The sequence below is a fragment of the Neofelis nebulosa genome, chromosome 9 (assembly GCF_028018385.1).
Source record: "Neofelis nebulosa isolate mNeoNeb1 chromosome 9, mNeoNeb1.pri, whole genome shotgun sequence".
NCBI classification, from domain to species: Eukaryota; Metazoa; Chordata; class Mammalia; order Carnivora; family Felidae; genus Neofelis; species Neofelis nebulosa.
Genome location: NC_080790.1, coordinates 74256243 through 74276783, shown reverse-complemented (window position 1 = coordinate 74276783; position 20541 = coordinate 74256243). Strand labels below are relative to the sequence as shown.

General features: G+C 53.4%; 1 protein-coding gene across 2 annotated transcripts in view; it reads left to right on the top strand.

Annotated features, from left to right (window-relative positions):
- The window catches only part of TTC7A (tetratricopeptide repeat domain 7A), a 119312-nt gene that overhangs the window by 49006 nt on the left and 49765 nt on the right, over nucleotides 1-20541 (top strand). For both annotated transcript variants that reach the window (XM_058684188.1, XM_058684189.1), the window contains 3 exons: nucleotides 5693-5830; nucleotides 7391-7474; nucleotides 11978-12082. In XM_058684188.1, coding sequence (XP_058540171.1) covers nucleotides 5693-5830; nucleotides 7391-7474; nucleotides 11978-12082 — 327 coding nt within the window. The remainder of the gene's footprint in view (nucleotides 1-5692; nucleotides 5831-7390; nucleotides 7475-11977; nucleotides 12083-20541) is intronic.

Genomic DNA, 20541 nt, shown 5'->3' with positions numbered 1-20541 from the left:
TGGAGAAGTTGCTGCTGGTATCAGGTGCTTGGAAACTAAAAAGGCACAAAGGCCTGGTGTTGAGTGAGAACGGGGTGGACGAGTAAGCCTCTGGGGACCAGGACCCTGCAGCTTAACTAACTGTGCCATGCCCAGTGTCAGACACCCAGCAGTCTGAGTCTGGAATTTGCCATTCACAATCTGTGTGGCCTGGACAAGGTTCTTACCTCCCTGATCCTTGGTTTTCTCCTCTGTAAAATGAGACTAATAAGTCCTCTCTTGCACAGAAAAAGCAAGAAAATGAACACAAGGCGCCTAGTACATTGTAGATGTTCACCACGCATTTGTTTTGTCCTGATAAATACTTGGCTCCAGCTCAGTCATTTTAGAATATGTTGAGGCTCAGTTCTGGTTGGGACATAAATTGGTTTGAGGATACCATTCAGTTTAAAAAAAAGAAAGAAAAGAAAAGAGAAAAGAAGAGAAAAGAAGAAAAGAAAGTGCTTCTTGGGCTTGATTCCATTTGGGACTCAGCAGATGAGCACAGATCGTTCCAGCATTTGGCACCTGGTTTGCTTTAACACGAGGCCCTGTGCTGCTGCAGACTGTGATGGTAAAGGGTCTGATAATGCTGCCAGCTCGGAACAGTCGGTTCAGTAGAGGTGGGAGAGCCTCTCGCCCTCGCTGGCAGGAAGAGCTGCGATTTCTGCCGCAGAAGCCTGATGCAGCAGGAGAGTGGGGGCTGGCGTGGGCCTGGCCCGGGTTGCTGCGTAGATGGGACACGTCACAGAGCATGTTATTTCTTGGCTCTGTGGACCAGCAGCTTGAGAGCCGTGGTAATTATGTCTGCTGGTGGGGGACGAGAGCACAAGCAGAACATGACAGTGCCCTCCAGGGAGGGGCAGGTGCCAGTCGCAGATGCTGCTGGGAGACTCCTTTCCGGGGTGCTTTTGTAGGGTGGCAGCAGCAGGCCCTGAGACCGGGTCCTTGGCCGGTGGAGCAGCTGTGTCTGAGAACACGGCTGGACCCATTGCCCGAGGGGCTTTTTTCCTGATTGGAATGCCCAGCCTTGTGTTTTGCTTTGGTTCCTTTATAAGCAGAGCCATCCCAGGGCTTCTGTTGGATTGGACGAGGCTACTGGACACTTCTTCAGAGGCCTCCAGGGGTGAAGTCAGAATGTCTAGGCTCTAATCTGGGTCCCACCTATCTGTATGCCTTGGGGAGCCTCCCTGGGCCTCAGTCTTCTCATCCGTAAAATAGGATAGTAGTGCATGAGGTCATTGTGAGATGCTTACAGAGTACTCAACAAGTTAGTTCCCTTTACTTCTCTTACCCTGTTTGTGTCCAGGATTAGAGAGGAGAAATGGGACCAGGTGGAAGCGAAGGTCAGTGTGGTCTGAGGCCCTGCAGTCAGCATAAGGTCAGGACCAGAGGCAGGCAGAAGCTGTCCTGGACTGGCTGTTGAAGGCGCAGCCTTAACTCTCGGGGACCTTGCACAATGAGTTCACCTTTTGGGACTCAGTTTCCCATCTGCCCAGGGGGCATAGCAGTTTCCCCTGCCCCTCCCTGGAGTTACTGTGAGGCTGGATGAGATGTGACAGATGTGACCCTGAAAAGGTGACATGCAGCACACGTGAAGGATGACTGTTGGAAGAGGAGTCTCCTGCCTCAGCTTTCACACGGGCTGGCCTGCCTGGAGACCTGGCAGTTGTCTCGCTGACCTCCTGGGAGGCCCTACACTTGCTTCATGGATCCTTCTCCAAACACCAGATATGGGTCATGCTGGCAGTAATGAGCTATTGGATCATGGGGGTGGGGAAGAACATTCTTCTTTGCTTTTCCTCTTTTGACTTGCAGAGGGCCTGCGTGAATGCCCTCAGTTTGGAGGGGGCTTCCATGGGGAGACATCCAGAGGGCCCAGGTTGGGAGAAGGTACAGCTCACAAGCCCTGCCTGGGACAGAATTCGTGGACCAGACAAGGACAGGGAATGTCCAGAGGCGGAAGGTCCTGGAGGTTGTGCTGGGAGAATATTCTGTGTTACGCCCAGCCTAGTAAGGATGGTGATGGTGAGAAGAGTATTTAGTGTCTACATATTGCTTTATGGGTCTTGGTGCATTCATATCTGTCACTGCATTTGATCTGAAGGATTTCCTAGCAAGGCCATTTGGATGGTGGAGGAAAAGAGTGGCTGGGACTAGTTCAAAGGTTGCTCGTGAATCTTGTAGTATCGCTGGCCTGAGGGTGGTGAGCCCAGGGGAGGAAGAACAGCACACTCAGGGCACACAGGCAGTGACCAGAAGTCCCCAGAGTGTCTGAGGCTCCGCCCTCCATGCCGCACATGAATCCCTGCCCTGTTGCTAACCCCCACAGCTTCCTTCCTTTTGCCCTGTTTCCCCCACCCGGCGGGCGAGCACCACTGTAGCATTTCACCGCAGCCCTGCCCCAAAGCCATAGGAACTGGGGCAAACTTCTGCTTTTGGCTTTCTTTTGGGGAACCATGCTTCCCTTTTGACACAGGCGCCAGGTCCCGAGGACCCCTGAGGAGACCCCTTCCCTGCTGTCTACCTTCTGGGGAGGCCAGCCCCCAGGCTGAGGAGATGCTCAGATCTGTTCCTGGACTTCTGACTCAATCCATGCCCAGTGCTGGAAATCCACCGCTCCCATCCCCCACGCACACATTCAGAGACACTGTTGTCTTCAAAGGCAAGGTCTAGGGCAAGAGAAGAAAGTTTCCACACTAGGTCCAGAAATCTTTCTCTCTCAGCGTCATTCTACAGACATGGACCAAGGAAGGTGCTGGAGACAGCGAGACATCCCTGCCCCAAGAACCCCCAAGAACTGTTGAGCATACAGGGGCTGGGGTCTGTGTGTCATGCTGGGAGAGGACACGGGCAGGGGGCCTTGCCTGGTGGGATAAGTCAGGTCAACACCTGAAGGAACAGGTACGTGAGTTGGGTTGTAAGGAGCCAGGGGGCATCCAGATTGACAGAGGTTACAGACTGTCTGTCCATGGTGCAGAGAGGGAGCTGAAGGAGTCCCATGGGGCAGGGGGACAGTTGGGAGCTGGTTGTGGGAGAAGCTGACCAGGTGAGCAGGACTTCATGGCGAAGGGCCTCATGGCAGCCACAGAAGAGGAGGTTTGACTTTGTCCTGGAGCAGTCTGGAGGGGGTTGGGAGTTGAGGTCTGCAGGGGCTGTTCTTCAAGGACAGGCCAACCAGAGTTGAGGCTTCGGTCATAGCTCACTGCTCACCATCCCCAGAAGGATATTGGTATGCATGGGTAGCTTCCTAGGTCCTGCATGTGCCCAGCCAGGCATCTCCCCACTCCCCACAGAAAAGCCCCCCAACCCCACTCCACCACAGGCTGCCAGTGTTGTCCCCTTTCCATTAGGACCCCTCTCCCAGCCAAGCTCTAGGTCAAATTCCACTGGGCGCAAGTACTGTTGCTGCTTCCAGAAGATTCCACGGCCCCTCCCTGAGGGCAGGGTCTGTACCTCCCATCCTCTCATTGTCCCCCACCCCTGTCATTGCTGCCTGGCAAAGTCACCTCTCTGGGCCCCACCCTCAGTGGCCAGAGCTGGGGAGCTGCTGGAGGGGAAGGCCGGAAGTGGCGGAGGGGGGAGGTACATGGCCAGTGTTGTGTCCCTGCTCTGCTTAGAGAAATAGCTCCTGCCAAGCCTCTCAGAATTTCTTCTCTCTTCCTGATGGTGCCTGTGTGGGTGGATTTCACTGAGAAGGAGAGGGATTTCTCTGGCACTTTCCCTCTCTGCTCCTCTCCCTTAACCCTTTGGAGTTCCTGACCAGCTCTTGTTTATCCAGCTGGCACCAGTGCTCATCCTTTCTGGGGATCTCCTGGCCTCTCCGGCACCTTCTCCTGGGACTGGTACATGTACATGGTGGGGGCGGGGGGGAGGGTTGGCAGCCCTCACCTATTGTGGCTGGAGGAACAGCCATCAGAGCCCCTGGCCACTGCCTTGCCTTCCTGAAATGCCCCCATGGGTGAGTTACTTCCTTGGGTCTTACAGGCATTTTGGCTTCCAGAAGACTATGGGAATGCACTTCAGGCCTGCACAACAGGACACTTTTCAGAGCCTGCAGTCTGAAGGCCATTGACCTTCTTCTGCCTCTATAACCGCTTGCCCTTGGGAGCCTCAGCCCCTGACCTGGAGGAGGGGTTATTAGTCCTTCCCAGGTGGAAGTTTTGAGGACCATCTCTGGACAGGAAGGATTGTCATTTTAAGTTTCCTTTTATCCCAGCATCTTTGGTTCTGAGGTCCTGTGTGGGAAAGTAGAAGAGGGTGGGTCCCAACATACAAAAGGGGGCTCAGTCCCTAATACAGATGGAGGAGGATACTGAGAGTTGCCAGTAGGGACATCTGGCTGGAACCCAGCTTTCCTTCAGTTCAGATACAGTGCTCAGGTATGTGTGGTGGGGGCTGGGGGAGGCAGAGGTCCCAGAGCATCTCTAGCCTGGTCCCTGCCCTGTTGCTGCTCAGCTCGAAGAACCATGATTCGTGTTGAATTACTGCCGAGCCTGAGTGTCGTCCCCAGGGCACAGGTTTACAAGAGGGGGTGGGATCACAGGCCATAGAAAAAGAGGGTCCTAAATCCACACGGGGGAGATTTCAGGCGATACAGATTGGACAGTCACCTACTCCTAAAGCACACTTTCCCATTCTCCTCCCCCCATCCCGCCCCCTGCCACCACCCTCCCACCCAGTAGCCACCTGGCAACTCTGAGCTACTGAACTCCTAAGTGCTGGACACCAAGCACAGAGGCCCTATGTTATGGGAGAGGTTTCTTAGGGAGCTCATGAGAGTTCCATGGTCAGAAGGAGTCAGGATAGGGTCTGGGTTGGACACAGGGTGATGGGAAGGAAGTATAGCAGCGGAGGAGTCCTTATCAGAGGGACTCGGGGGACCTGCAGAGGACACCAAGGAGCCACAGCCCAAGCTCCCCTCCTGTGAGTCAAGCAGCAGAACCACCCACCTGATCTAGACAGTTCCAGATATTACCTGAAGCTCTTTCTGTGAGTGGACAATTCCAAGCACACAAGGAGCTGTTCCACAAAACACAAAAACATGTCCTCAAAAATGCCAGTGTTTGAAAGACAGACGAGGGCTGAGGGGCTCTTCTGGATGAGAGGAGACAAAAGAGACGTACTCCCTGAATGCAGGGCATGGTCCTGGATTGGTTTCTGGGATGAGAAAATTTCTAGTTAGACCAGCAGTGGGCAGGTGGTAAGATCTGACTGTGAGCTGGTATGAGAGGTTTCAGTTTTACATTTCCTAAAATACTGGCATTCCTCTTGTGGTTGTTAAAAAAAAAAAAATGCCCTCTTGTATTTAGGGGCAAAGGGTCATCTTACCATAATGACTTTATTATTGTTATTATTATTATGATGATGATGATATACTAGAGACAGGCAAATGTGATCAGTGCCATTATCCTTGAAATTTTTCTGTAGGTTTGAGATTTTGCAGACTAAAACATTGAATAGCAGGAACCTTCAGAACTGCTTCGTCACCTGGGCTATGAGTAGAGGGTTTTCTCTCTTTCATGGGGGCCTTCATGGGGATGGGGAAAGGCTCTGGCTGATTTTAGGAGCATGGCCTGGGTTAGCAATGTAAGGGTGATGGTCACCGGGCCTTGGAGGCAGGCGGCTGCTTATTTTCTGTCCTTGCTCTTTCCCAAACCACGTTCCTCCACAGGCTACCCGAGATGTGGTGCTGAGCCGAGCACCGGAGCAGGAGGAGGACCGGGAAGTGAGCCTGCGGAACGCTGCAGCCATCTATGACCTCCTGAGCATCACGCTGGGCAGGAGAGGCCAGTATGTCATGCTCTCTGAGGTACGGTGGCCCACCCCTCCCCAGAAGTCAGGTGGCCCACCAAGGACCTCCTCCTCTGTCCCTTTCCTGCCTCCACCAAGGGGTACAGCTCAGTTCTTGGGAGACCAGGCTTGGGACCATTCCATTTCCAATGTTGGGAGAGCTGCTCATCACTGGCAGGGTGGGGTTTTGGTTTTCAGTTGTTTTACTAGTGTTTTTATGTGATTTTCTTTTGAAAAAAACACATGGCGTTGCATAGAGAAATACAAAGGGAAAATTATCCACCCCTCAGTTTCCCCCACAGAGGACACTGGTGTTTCATTACTGCCTCTCCCAACAAGGTTCTGAGCTTGGTGTGTGTCGGGAACCTGGGCCCCCTCCCACCCAAGCTAGACAGAGCACCCCCAATCTATTGAGCAGACACTGGTCGGGCAACGCTCTAGGGATGGTGCCTGTCCGGGGTGGAGATGGAAGGACCAGAGCACCAAGCCGTCCCTCTCTCCGTCCCCCACAGTGCGAATGGCACGTGTACATGTTTGAGCTTTCCAATCTGGGCTGGGATCAAAGGTGGCACTAGGGATAGGCCTCTTGGCAGTAGATTCTCTTCCCATGTGTTTACGGGGTTCCTGGGGTGGGTGACATCTGCTGAGCTCCTGCTTGCCCCAGGTGCCACGCAAGGTGCTCTCAGAGGATACCTTCTTTAAGTAGTATTCTCTTGAGTTTACCACAAGGAAGGCAAGGCCCAGAGAGATGCTTTCTTGCCCAAGATGGCGGTGGGAGTGCACGTTGAGCCAGCAAGTGAACCCAGGCCAGCGAGCTCTTAAATACATACTGTCTGGTCCTGTAACCTCACCTCTGTTCCCCACCCCGCCTGACCACGGCCACATGATGAATCCTGTCCTCACATGCTGGCTTCTGCCTCCATCGCCTGGAAGCACTTGTATTGTCTGTCGGATCTCACCAGGCCACCCCTGATTCGGGCTTGCCCAGGACTGGACAGGCAGGTGGGGCAGTCAGTCTTCTCGGTGGTCATAGAGAATAGCAGAACCGAGAAAAAGCCTTTCCATCTGGGGGGCTTTGTAGTCAGCCTGCTCTGCCAGTTACTAGCCCTGTGACCCTGATAAGTCATTCAAGCCTCAGCTTCCTCATCTGTGAAATGGGAATAATGAGAGAACCCCCCTCACAGAGTTGTTGGGGAGAATGAATGAGTTAATACATGTAAAAAGCTGAGAATGGTACCATGCACAATAATGAATGTCACTTATCATTTTTATGGGATGTTTAAAATTTAAAAACCGAGACCCAATTTCATTCACTTTTGACCATCACCCTGGAAGGTTTTCACACATTGTGGAGGTAGGAACAGAGAGGCAGAGAGGGTAAGAGACTTGTGCAAAGTCATCCAGCATGCCTGTGGCAGGGACAGGTGATGCCTGGCGTTTGCTGACGGGAACCAAGTGTGGGCCGAAGACAGCCTCCTCCAGGAAGTGATTTGGGCAGTGGTTACCCTGGAAGGGAGTGAACTGGGCTGGGAGGGGAGGACCCCCGGTGGGGAAGTGCTGACCAGCCCCCTCTCCTCAGTGCCTGGAGCGAGCCATGAAGTTTGCCTTTGAAGAATTTCACCTTTGGTACCAAGTGGCCCTCTCCATGGTGGCTTGTGGGAAGGTAAGACCCGGGGCGTATGTGGGGTGGGGGAGGTTGCACCCATGGGGCCCCACCCATGGGGCCTCTGCTCTCCTCTGGTCCCTCCCAGAGGTGAGTGGAGGGTGTGGCGGTGATTCAGAAATGTCCCGCATCAGGTTTTAATCTCCAGGAGAGTGGGGGGCACCAGAGGGTCACACACAGACCCCTGTGTGACTCTGGTGTCCCCCTGTGAGTTATGAGGGTGCCAGGTGTGCAGTGTGAGTCTGTGGATGCTTTTCTCCTAGTACATGTGCACACATGTGGCATCGGAGCATTTCCCTGTGTGACTTGAGTACCACTGTGTGAAACAGGCCTGGAACAAGGCTTCTGGGCAAGGAGCATGTTGTTCCATTTTTTTTTTTTTTTAATTTTTTTTTTTTCAACGTTTTTTATTCATTTTTTGGGACAGAGAGAGACAGAGCATGAACGGGGGAGGGGCAGAGAGAGAGGGAGACACAGAATCGGAAACAGGCTCCAGGCTCCGAGCCATCAGCCCAGAGCCTGACGCGGGGCTCGAACTCACGGACCGCGAGATCGTGACCTGGCTGAAGTCGGACGCTTAACCGACTGCGCCACCCAGGCGCCCCTGTTCCATTTGGGCCGTAGCTCTCTTCCTGCCCATCGAGTGTGGTGTCAGGAAAGGACCTTCCCATGGAAGGACCTGCCTGGGAGGGAGAGGTTGAGGGTGGAGCAGAACAGCAGCTCCCACATGGGAGTTTGGGAGTTCAGAGGGAGGACTGCGTCAGAGGATGTGGCTGGGGCGGGGGCAGGGAGACTGCCCTTATCCCAGGTCACCAGGGCCACCTTTGCACTCTACCCACTGAGCCCTGTTCCAGCACCCCCTGCTTTCTCCTCTGATGAGAATTACACTTACATAAGCCTCTATTTTCAGCAGTAACATGAAAGGAAAACCTTTCCGGAGCTGGGTGCTGAGGGTGTTAGAGCCGAGGACGTTATGAATGCAGGAAATAAGGTGGCAGGAGCTTGCAAATCGTGCCAAGAGCTGTAAACACCCAGAGCCCTTTTGTGGGGCTGAGGGAATTCCTGCCCCCTCCCCCGCCCATCTGTGCCACCTGCCATTTCTAGCCCTGCAGCTCGTCTCTGAGGCGGGCCCTCCTGGGCTTGCCAGCATCTCCCCCACAAATGGAAGCCATGCTGGCCGGGTCAGGCAGGGAAGAGGAAGAAGAGCAGGGGCTGCAGCCTGACAGGTGGGAATGGGCCAGGGGAGTATGGTGAGAATCACCTGGGGAGTCTCCCACCCCTGCACCACCCCGCCCCCCACTATCAAGTTTGTCTTCCCAGACTTCTTCCCCTCCCCCATCAAGTTGACCTCCCAGAGCCTCCTAAATGCACAGACATGATGTCCCCTGGCTCTGTGCTCAGCAGGGTCCTGTCAAGGCTCAGGGGGAGTTCAAGCCACAGACAGAGTGAGGCCTGAGGGAGGGCTGGAGCTTACACAGAGCCTGGGCAGACAGCTCACAGGGGCATGTGACAGCTTCTTCCCGACTCTGGGAAACAAAGAGCCTCTAGTCTTATAATAGTGAGCATGAACCAGGAGGAGAGGCCCAGGGCCAGGGCAGTGGTCCTCACCCTTCTGTGAATCATGAACCCCCTTTGAGATGCCAAGGAAAGCTGGGGACCCCTCTCAGAAGAATGTACCACACTCAGAAGTTAGCTTTAATATCTGGTGGTACTCCAGGAAGCCCCCCAGTCTCAGGAGAAGGTGTCATGTTAGTCTGGGAGGTACAGGATCTCGAACCTCCTTACTGAGAAGAGCCAGGCTCAGAGATCAGAGAGGTCCACACGCAGTCTGGCACGTCCCAGGATCCAGGGAGTTGGTGGTCGGGCCTGGTTCCTTCACAGACCAGCAAGGTGGGCATGAGAATGGGCTTATAGGCAGGGAGTTGGGGTGCTTATAGGTGCGGGAGTTCCTCGCACATGAGACCCCACAGTCTGGAGACAGTGGGTTATACCCATCCCTGCATTTGGTGTAGCAGGAGATTGTTCTGGAAATGCACTCTGCACTCCCCTCAGGAACCTGCACACCAGCTCAGTCTGCCTGGTTGGCCCAGGCAGCCCTCGACATTGGCCAGAGCTGGCCTCTGCCAAAGCCTAAGGTAGGAATCAAGGTTCTTGTACCTGCACTTGTGCCGAAGGTGAGGCCAGGCCAATATAAACACATCTGACACCTCAACCTGCAGGAAGAAACGATGAGGTCCATGACATGATTTAGGTCGCTCCTTCTCTTGGTCTCCTCAGCAGTCACATTGGCTGCGTTGCTAGGTAACCAGCATGACAAAAAAAAAAAGAAAAAGAAAAAAAAAGCTGCCAACCGTGACTGTGGAGTCCTCAGATGGCTCCTTAAATAGCAGCATTTTGTGGTCTGTGTGTGGTGAACATGGACAGTCAGGGTTATAGAACCTTTATTTCAAGGTCAGCGAACACTTCAACCCTGCAGAGGCCAGCAGCCAGGGAATGAGGCCAAGGAGAACCCGAGGCTTGCTGTGCTGTGTGGACAGGGGGCCGTGGCGGGGGGTGCTGGGAGTTGCATTCACAGGAGCTGTGCATCTCCTGGCAGCCCCTTCAGGCCCTTCACGACACCTCCCATCCTGCAGCCTAGGCCAGTCTCCCAGCCTGCCAGAACAGGTTGTCTGCTGACACCCTCCTGTGCTTGGTCTCATACCCTCGTGTGTCCTGTGGTTCTCAAGAGAGCAGTGGGGAATGGTAGCTTTTGTCTTCTGTCCCTGACCTTTGTGCAGGCACCTGATAGGCAAGAGTCATGACCTCTTCCGCCTTCCTGCAGTGACCCCACAACCCCAGCCCAGTACTGGGCCGGGAACTGGCCCTTGACTAGGACACCTGGAACTGGCCTAATAAGCCTGAGCCCAGAGCCTCAGTCTGTCATGTCTGGGCTGAGAAAGGAGGGGTAGCTAGAGAGAGGCTGGGGGTCTAGGGTGGACACAGATATTGAGTTCCATGTCTGTTTCTGCCAGTCTCTCACACTGAGCTGGGGACAAGTAAGCCTAACAGAGTCCCACTTCCTCAGTGATAACCTTCGGAGTTGCTGGGGAGGGTGAAAGCTAATTAATGGTGAGGAAGCTTGACTCGCAGCAGGGCTTAGCATGTGGGAATTGTAGTTACACACGCATGCCCCTGCCTGCCTGCCTGCCTGCCTGCCTACCTGGGGGTCACACAACCATGGGAGTGTGCACACTTGGGGTGCTGTCACTGCTGAGTTTCTTGGAAAAGTGTTGGACTCAGTCAGAAGCCCTGACTCTGTGTGTGTGTGTGTGTGTGTGTGTGTGTGTGTGTGTGTGTGTGTGCGCGCGCACGCGCACGCGCGTGCGGCAGGGAGACAGAGGCTTCTTCTGCCAAGGTAGTCACCACAGAGCAGAATAGGGCAGTGGTTACAAGCTTAGAGCCAGACTGTTCAAACCCCAGCTCAGTCACTTATGGGTACTGTGGCTTTGAACAAGCTACTTAACTTCTCTGCATTTCAGTTTCCTCACCTATAAATAGGGACATAGCATACTACCTCATAGAAGAGTTGTGAAAAATGAATGACTTAATATTTATAAAGCACTTAGCACAGAGGACAGCAGACCTTCTATACAGGGTCAAATAGTAAATATTTTTGACTTTGCAGGCCAAGTAGTCTCTGTGGGAACTACTCCACTCTGTCATAAAAACAGCTGTAGGCAATACATACATGAATGGGTGTGGCTGAGTTCCAATAAAACTTTATTTCCAAGAGCAGACAGAGGGCCACATTTGGCCCTGATTTATAACAGTGCCTGGTACATAGTAAGATCTAAGTAAGTGTTAGCTGGTGTTCTTCTCATTATTGTGATTGGTCGTATTGCTGCCTGGCTGCGGATGGTCTCTCCTCCTGGCCATCCCTCCACATATGGCCATTGTCAACAGGTCCATTCTGGCCCCATCTCTGTGGCCGAGTCCCTGGAGCCTTGTGGGGCCTCGGATTCCTGGCTGGAGGTTTTCTTTGGCTCTGCCAGCTAGACTTCTCTCCTCCTCCTCTGCCAGCATTTATGCCTCGTCTCATCTCCCCACCACAGCCCTGCCTCCAGCTCCTGCAGGGCTTTGGTGTCATCCCGTCCCCTGTAAACCAAGGCTATTGAACTCAGAAGTTTGAGAGAGCCCCTTTTGGCCTCTAAAATTTCCATGGTTCATATTTGAGTTCCTTCCGAAGAGCTTCCAACTGGTGTTACCTTAGCTGTTGGCACATCACCTCTGGGCAAAGGTCACAGCCTCCATTCTCCAGATGAGGAACCTGAGGCCCAGAAGGGATTTGTCCACCATCATGACCTGTGTTCCTCTCACTGGGCCCTCTTCCTGGCTCTTGGGAGGAAAGGGGTACAGAGCAAGGACTGGCGGTTTGGGAGCTCCCCCCCGCCGTAGGCATGAGGCACCCAGTCTGTTGAGGCCCAGGGCTGTCAGTAATGGTGTCACCTGCCCTTTCTTCTGCAGTCAGCCTACGCCGTGTCTCTGCTGCGGGAGTGCATGAAGCTTCGGCCCTCGGACCCCACTGTGCCCCTGATGGCCGCCAAGGTCTGCATCGGGTCCCTGCATTGGGTGAGTGAGCCGTGGGGGTAGGGTCCAGATTCCGGCAGCTCCTGCGGGAGGGTGGTGGTGAGCATGGGATGGAGGCATGCAATCCTGCTGCGTGTATAAGGGGTGGGGGCGCGAGGGAAGCTGTGAGGCAGATAGGCCTGGAAGGGGAAATCTGAGAAAAGCAGCCTCCATCTGCAGCAGCAGGTCCCCCAACTCAGGACTGTGTCAGCTTTGTGGTTCAGCCTTGAGCTGTGGTCTCCAGAGAGCCGAATGTAGAATCAAAAGTAGAGGGCCTGCCACCTGCCCAGCAGGGCAGTAGTGGACAGGACTTGGAGCACCTGGGCCAACCATCGTTTGCATAGAGGCTGCACATTACTGCAGGGTGCAGTTCTGTGTGGGCAGGACTAGAGGGTAGCCTCCTCTGTCAGCCCCTCGTTCCTCTGGGCTTCAGCCTACAGGTCCCTGCCCTGTGCTCAGCTGCCTGCCTGGGGCTCTGCTGGGGCTGTGGAACTGTCCGGTGAGCCCTCTCCCCAGAGGACAGGCTTTACTGCAGGCAGGCCCTGAGGCCCTCACGGAAGCAGGTGATAGGCGCTGGGCCTGTAGCACCCCCCGCCCCCCTCCCACCCCAACCCAGGCTCCTGTGGTGGCTGCTCTAAGTCTATGGGGTCCTGAGGCAGGGCCTCTGCATGGTGTCTCCTCTCACTAGGAGCTCACTTCCTAAGGGTCTCTCCTTCCTTAAGCCCACATCAGCCTCCTGATGTCAGGGGCTGTCTTAGAACAAGTACATCTGCTCCTTCAGGTTGGCAGGAGCCCACTTCTCTCTGCAGGCAAGATAGCCCCAGTTCCTCCATCTGCCCTCCAGGCCCAGCAGCTCCCCAAAGGAAGCTGCTGCCATACACAGTCCTCCCCTGCCTGTTGTCCCAACCCCCCAAGCCCACCCTCACCATGGTTGGGTGCCCAGTTTGTTCAGGGCAGCAGGGGCCAGGCTCCAGGGGTATACAGCAGATGCTTCAGAATTAGCGGCCTGTCCGGCTCCTGCTGCCGCCCCCCCCCCCCCACCCCACTTCCTTAGGTATCCAGCCCTGGAAAGGGAGACTCGTGTTCTAATCCTTCCCGCCAAGTCCCTCCGGGGACTAGAAACTGGCCCCGACCCTCCCCTGCGTCCCCACCTCAGAGCCCCGGTGGGCCTTGTCCTGTCTGCCACAGAGAGGGTTGACCCCCAAGCATGAGGAGCAGGGAAGAAACAGCACCTTCCCCTCTGTCTCCGGAGTCTCAGATTCCTGTAGCTGTAGTGCCTACATGACCCTGCATGGTCCCACTCGCTGTGAATGGTGGGGGGAAGGGGAAGCATGGCTTCCAGCCGGCCCCAGGCTTTAGAGGGTGGTTTTAGTGAGGGAGAAATCTGGCAGAAGGACCTATAACAGGCTCCAGGCATTGGAAGAGGCTCTGTGATGATGTGGGTAAAAGTTCTGTTGCCCATCCCCTGGGTGGTCTTGAGTAAAGTACTAACCTTGCTGTGCCTCAGTTTCCTCATTCGTAAAATGGAAATAATTACAGTCTGCTCCTCATATGTGGCATAAATGACATAAAGTATGTAGAAGGCTAGATGGGTCAAGGAGATTCACAGAGGAGGTGGCCTTGGACTGTGGAGGGTCAGGCTACTGGTGGGTTCTTCCATCACTGCTTGCTTTCCCCACGCTATGATTAGCAGGGAAACTCCTTGCTCCCCAAATCCTGGCAGGGGGACTATTGGTGTCTTGCATCTTAGAAGTGGGGAGCTGTGGAGACATGGTTGGTTTGTGGGTGTCGGCAGAGAGGAGACACCCAGACTCAGCACCGCAACAGAGGGCTATGGTGTGAGCCGGGGGGTGCAGAGAAGGGGGGCTCACCGACCCCTCGCTCACACTCCTGCATGTTTCTGAGGCTCTTGAGAGGGGCCTCAAGCCCATCCCTGGGACAAAGCCCCAAATACCCGCCTCACTGAGCTGGGGCAGGGGAGGGCCTCTGTCCTCTCATAGGCCGCCAGCTCTGAGGTGGCTGTGGGTGTCCACCCAGCCAGCAGTCCCTTGCCAGGAAGCCTAAATTTAGGTCTTCCCACCGTGGAGGAGCTGTTTCCCTCAGCAGCATAATTACAGTCATTACATGCATTCAGATTACATGGTAATAAAATTAGGATCAAATCAGTCCAAATTGAAATCAGATGAGTTAGGAGCAAAGTCATCAATGACAACATAAATAGAAAAGCCCAAAAGGAAACTTAAACATGCAGACTTGTCATCAGAATCGGAGAGGAGGGTGAGCTGTTTAACCTCAGCTGAGAAGCATGCACGGCTTTGGGGGCTGGTTTGAGATGGGGTTTCAGTTGGGTCCAGACTAGAGCCAGGACATGCTGGAGGGCCAGGCCTCCTGGTGGCCGTCCCTAACCTGGAACCCTTGCACCTCCCTAAAGTCCCATTTATACCTGCCTTGGACACCTAGCACATTACATTGTAATCACCAGTGTTTCTTGAGGGCAGAAACTGTCTCTCTTCCTTCTTAAACCCCAGGTCAGAGTTAATGTCTGGTGCTTATTGGATAGATCCTACTTGCCGATGAGCCCAATCACTGGGCAACCAATTCTGCCTTGTGTGGTACTTCTCTTCCCAATAGTCGGGGAGCTTCTTTCCTTACCACACTGCACCCCGCATCTCTGTCCCCAGCAAAGAACCCTGAATGTGGTTAGGTGTCCGCTAATATCTTATAGAATGACTCCCGCCCCAGCTGGCTGGGAGGGATGAGTGTGGAAAGTCTGCCTCTGGTTCAGTGGTTCTCAGGTTCCCGATTTGGCATGGGCAGAGAGCAGACCGTGGGTAGCTAAGGGCAGCCTGTTCTCCAAGGAGGCCGGGAGAGGGGTGGCCCAGCACTTTCTATTTGCAGGGCCACAAACAGGAAGAACAGGTCTGACCTCGGTGGGCAGAGGGGTGCTAGTACTTGGGATGGAGCACAGTTTGTGAAAGGCATCTGATGCCACCTCTGTCTCTTGCCTTTGCAGCTCTTCTGGCTCACAACAGCCCCCAGCAGCCCCAGCCTTTGCCCAGCCAAGCCCCGTGAGCTGGGGACAGAAATCTAGGGGTGGACAACTTGGCCCAGGTTGCAGGAAAGGAGGCTGAAACTGGGACATTTGAAAAACGAGTTGTGCTGGGTTAAACCGGCCTCGGTGGCCATGTGCCCAGAGGTGGAGCACCTGCTGTCCCCACGTCCTGTCCTCATGCCCAGAGCCAGCATGGGACACCCTAGGCTAGGTCTGGGTCTGAGAGCCAGGTTGTCCTCGGGTAGTGGTGGGGGAAGGAGGGCACCAGGCAGAGGGACCTGCATGGCCACATGCTGGCTGACGTGGGGTTTGATGCAAGGTGATTGCTCCTGGGTCAGGTATGGGGTCAGGTGGGAGAGTACTGGCCCCGAGGCTTAGCCTAAGGCTCCTCTAGGTGGCGGGTGGGGGGGCATCCCAGGCTCTGACCCAGTAACTGCTGCTGCGTGTGGTAGCCTCCTGCCTTGCCATGGCCGATGTCTTGCTAAGGTCCCCAGCCAGTGTTGGGGCAAGAAGAAAAGAGATGTAAATGTTTTTTAGTCTCTCTCCAAACATAATTACTTAAAATGTATTTAATTTAAAAAGGTGAAACTTCCCTGGGAGGACAGGAGCTGGGGGTGTGCATGTGTGCTGTGTTTCGCCCAAGAAGGGCGTTATAAAATGGAAAAGCAGACCATGCTCCTCTTTTGAAAGGTCTGTATGCTGTCTCTGGGCCTCTTCCCGAGGGGGCGGTATGAGGCCGTGCAAATAGTGCAGGCTTTGGAGACAGAGAGGATCGTGTGCAAATCCCTGCCCGCTCAGTAGCTGTGTGACTTTAGGGGTGTAATTTGCCCTCTCCATGCCTCATCTGTACCATGGAAACTGTCACATCCACCCTTTACAGGTGGCTGTGAACACCAGAGCTGAGCAGTGTTGCTGCCTACCACGTTGCAAGTACCTGATGAATGGCAGCTATCCCTGTGACAGACCCTTCAAAACAGCAGGTTCTCAGAAAGCACATGCTTTTGTGTTTTTACCTCCATTTTTCAGATTCAGGGGTGGCCAGAGCCAGGAAGATGAGTGTTTAAGAGGCAGGGAAGACAGAGTGCCAGCAATCCTGCCGCTAGCCTGTGGAAATACAGAAGTTTCGTCCTGTTCCTCCTGGGAAGGGAAAAGTGCATTTTCAGTGGAGCAGTTGACAACAGGCCCAGAGTCCCATGGGAAGGGACTGAGGAGAAACTGGAGAGGTTCAGAAAGGAACTTTCTCTGGTTCCCAGGAAGAGGAAGAGAATGAAATGCCAGGGGTACAACCTCTTTGGCCCCATGCGAGATGAATGAGGCAGCCCTTGAAGCAGAAGGCAGCCAAGCAAGAGCAAAGTGTGTAAGCCAGAAGCCTGTCTGTGCAGGGACCAAGTCAGGAAGACCAGAGAGCCATTAGGAACTTGTGAAGTCATGGGAACACTTCCCTTACTTCCGGAAAGCCGAAGCAAAGGGTCCACACGTTAGAACCTTCATTGCCTCCTTTTTCCAAAGGGTCAGAGAGGAAGAGAGTGAAGACCCACAGAGGGCAGCTGTGAATCAAGTAGCTCAGAAAGATCCAGATGTAGGCTCAGGAGACCTGGGTTAGAAACTCCATTCTGTCACTAGCAAGGTGGCCTCAAACAGGTCCCCTAAGCTCCCTGTGCCCCAGAACCTTCAGCTGTGAGACACCTGTTCCATCAGGTGGCAGTGGTGCTATGATGCACCAGGTTGCACTAAACCTCTCTGGAATGGCAGGGGCGTGGAGGGGGCTCTGTGGGGTTCATGGCGAAGTTACAGGACTGCCATAGGTAAAGGAGATATTAAAAAAGTAGTGTATCACTGGAAGGAGAACGACTGAAAAGAACTTTAAAAACCTGTCACCCTGGAAGGGTGTGGTTGAGCAAGGAGGGCCCAGCACTGTAATCTGAGCTAATCTTGCAGAAACAGCAGCCCCAACTGCAGAGCCACCAGCTGCCAACTTTTGAGGCCACTGTAGGAAGTGTCTGGAGACTGAAAAGGCCAAGTGAGGGAGTCCCAGGGAGAAAGCTGATGGGGGTGGCTATAGATGGGCAGCTCAGTCAGCCCCTGGATTAGAGCTGTGGCTTTCCCATCGGAAGCTGAGACCCGTTCGTGGGTTGTGAAATAGAACTCTTTCTTAAGAAAAAACTGAAATAGACTATCAGAGAATAGGATGGAAAATATCATTCTGAGTGTGTTACCCACAGCAGGGGTGAGTATTGTTACAAAGGGTAGGTTAGTGGGTGTAGGTCTTTGTGTCCTGGACTGTGGATAGAGGGTCAGAGGGTTTGACCAGCTGGCACAGTAGACTGCACAGGGCTGCGGAGACCCAGCTGGTCCTTCTGTATTGTCTCCTTTTCTGAGGCAGGAGATAAAAGGCAGGCAGTAGTACCCCCTTTGGATTCCAGGACAGTCTTTGATGCCACTTACTGATTTGTCAGAGAGGTCATGTACAAGGGGGCATGAGGACTTTACTCAGATGGCACTTGCCACATCTGTCAGGCTGATGCCTAAGAGAATTCTGGAAGATTCAACTAATTATAGATAGAAATTCACTAGCTAATAATAATAGTTTACATTTATTCAAGCACTGCTCCGAGCATTCACTGTGTCTTATCTCATTCAGTCCTCCCAGCAACTGCCTCACAGACAAACACTTGTCACACCATTTTACAGAAGAGGGAACTGAGGCACAGCAAAGTGAGGTGACTTACCCAAGGTCACACAGTTAGTAAGTAACCAAACCAGGATTTGAGTGCGAGAAGTCTGGTCCCAGGACTTGTGTTCTCAGCTTTCAAGGCTGCCCTGCTATCCGTGTGGAGAGCTTATTCATGAGTGTGGAACTGATTATGGACTTGGCTGGGCACTTAGTATTTCAGAACAAACATGACAAAGCCACTTTCTCAAGGGCTTTAGGATTGCCACTCATGTCTTAGATGAAGGGGAATGGTGCATTGTGTGTGTACATATTTGTTTATGTGTGTGTGTAGTGTGTATGTGTGTGTGTATATACTTATGTATATATATATGTACACTTATGTAAATATATAATATACATATTATATATTTATATACATATTTCTTGTTTTTAAAATATATTTAAAATACATATAAATCTTGGGTTTGTTTTGTTTTTGTTTTGTTTTGTTTGCTGTGACAGCATTTTTTCCTTTCGCTGACCAGTTAGAGCTCCCATCTATATTAATACTGTATGTTAGCATGTTGTACATTGACATATTTAAAACAATTGATATTTTTTCCCCTTCATCATCACTGCAGTGACTCCTCATGCAAAAAGGCTGCTTTGTAATAGGTGGTAGGAACCAAAATAGTGTTGGGCATCTAGGGAAAATGGTATATTCAAGCTTTGTGAGTTTGATTTGAGACAAATGGTGACACTGTGCTTAAACAACATGGACAAACAAGGCTGGCAAGTACTGACTGAGGAAGGCTTCTGACCTGGGGGTCAGAGTGGACCACAAGTTGGACAAGTTAAGGATGCATGTTTTTAGTTTTTAGTTTTTAGTTTATTTATTTACTTTGAGAGAGAGCGTGCAAGTGGGAGAGGAGTGGAAAGAGAGAGGGAATGGGGGAGAGAGAGAGAGAATCCCAAGCAGGATCCACACTGTCAGCGCAGAGCCTGATGTGTGGCTCGAACCCATGACCCATGACCTCGAACTGTGACCTGAGTAGAAGTTGGACACTTAACTGACTGAGCCACCCGGGTGCCCCTGTTTTCACTTTTTAAAACTAAAGTGTGGCGAGCTCTTCTAATCCAGAATGTGATGTGTGTGAACTGGAGAGTAACTTCTCCCTGTTTGCCAGTAATTGTTGAGCCTTGTTCTCAGCACCTTCCCTACCTGGGAAGGAGGAGATAGAAGCCGGCATTTGCTGAGTAGAAGGACATGGTCATGGGAAGAGTGTATACACATGGATGTAATCGGTTTCTAGATTCTTTCTGTAACTGGTAATTGGTGGTTTATAAACAAGCTTGCTCCTGTTTGGATGGGGCATAATGATGCCTAAAGACTGTACGCGATGAGCCGTGTCAGCAATGGGATGTTAGGAAGGAGGAAAGGTGGAGTTTACTCACTTAACCCTTTTCTTGGTCCCTCCTGACCCCCATGTCCCCCGCCATGAGTCCTCCTTGGACAACCACAGCCACATGATTGTCCTTCTGTTGGAGCTCCAGTAGCCCCATGCCAGCATTACACAGGGAGCCTTAATTAAGAGCCACCCTGTTCGCTTGCGGGGTTTCCTTGTGAACTCACCCAGGCATCCTGCCCCCTTATCACTGGGTTCCTCGGCTGGGCCCATCACAGAGCCTGCTGCTGTAGAAGCCTTGGTGGAGGTTTGTGGGGAGGAGCAGTTGGAGGTGGGGTCCAACTCCCCATTTTGCAGAAGAGGACCTTTGGGTCCTCATAGAAATTAAGTGATTTGCTCCAGGCCCCACAGCTGTCAGGTGCCAGGTGAGTATCAGAGTCTGTGTCTGGGAGCTCATCTTCCAGGGCTTTTCTCTCAACCTGGCTCTGACTTCAGGCCCCCAAGCCCATCCCCACCCCCACCCCCCTGCCTCAGGTCCTGCTGGACCAGGTGGTGCAAGGAAACAGATCTTAGCTGCTACAGGCTTGGCCCCCCTGGCCAGCTGAGATGGGCAGCAGGCAGCTGAGGAGTTTCCTGAGCTACGGCCTTCCCCCAACTGTGAATCCTAGGGCCTGATGGTGTCAGAGCTCAGGTCCCTGGACCCCCTACTCCTCTCAGTGACCAGCCCACCAACCTGGAGGTGGCCTGCTGTCCAGGCCAGCAGCTAGAGCACCAGCATGAGGGGGCTGGAGCACTGCCCTGGTCAGGGATGGTGGGCAGGCCACACAGGGATACAGTCCCCCACCTGCCATCTCTGTCTGGGCTGTCAGCTCACATGTTCTACTTCCTTGTGTTTGGGTTCTGTTGTTTCCCTCCCTTCACAGTGGGTTCTCTGCTCCTTCAGCCCTTTGCCTGCACAGAATGTACCCCGACTGTGCACAAAGGGCAGACTCCCCAACCGATCTCCCCTCTGCTGGTGGCCTCTGTCTCGGGATCTCAACTCCACGTTCCAGGGAAGGAGGGTCCACCGTCGCCCCGGCTGTGGCCAGTGGTCAGGCCACAAGATGCACAGAGCTGACCCTCTCCTGCCAGGGTGGGGTGGCAGGGACAAGAACAGGGTAGAAGCAGCACTGGCACGAGTGTCAGAAGCCAACTTGGGTTTGAATCTTGCTCCCTGGTTGTCTGACTTTATGGACCTCTGCTGGGGGCGAGATGCCCCACACAGGGGGCCTTGACATCTGGATGGCAGCGGGACTTGGGGTATGGTCCCTTCAGCCCCCTAGCTGTGGAGCGGCTCCCATCTTTGTTGTCA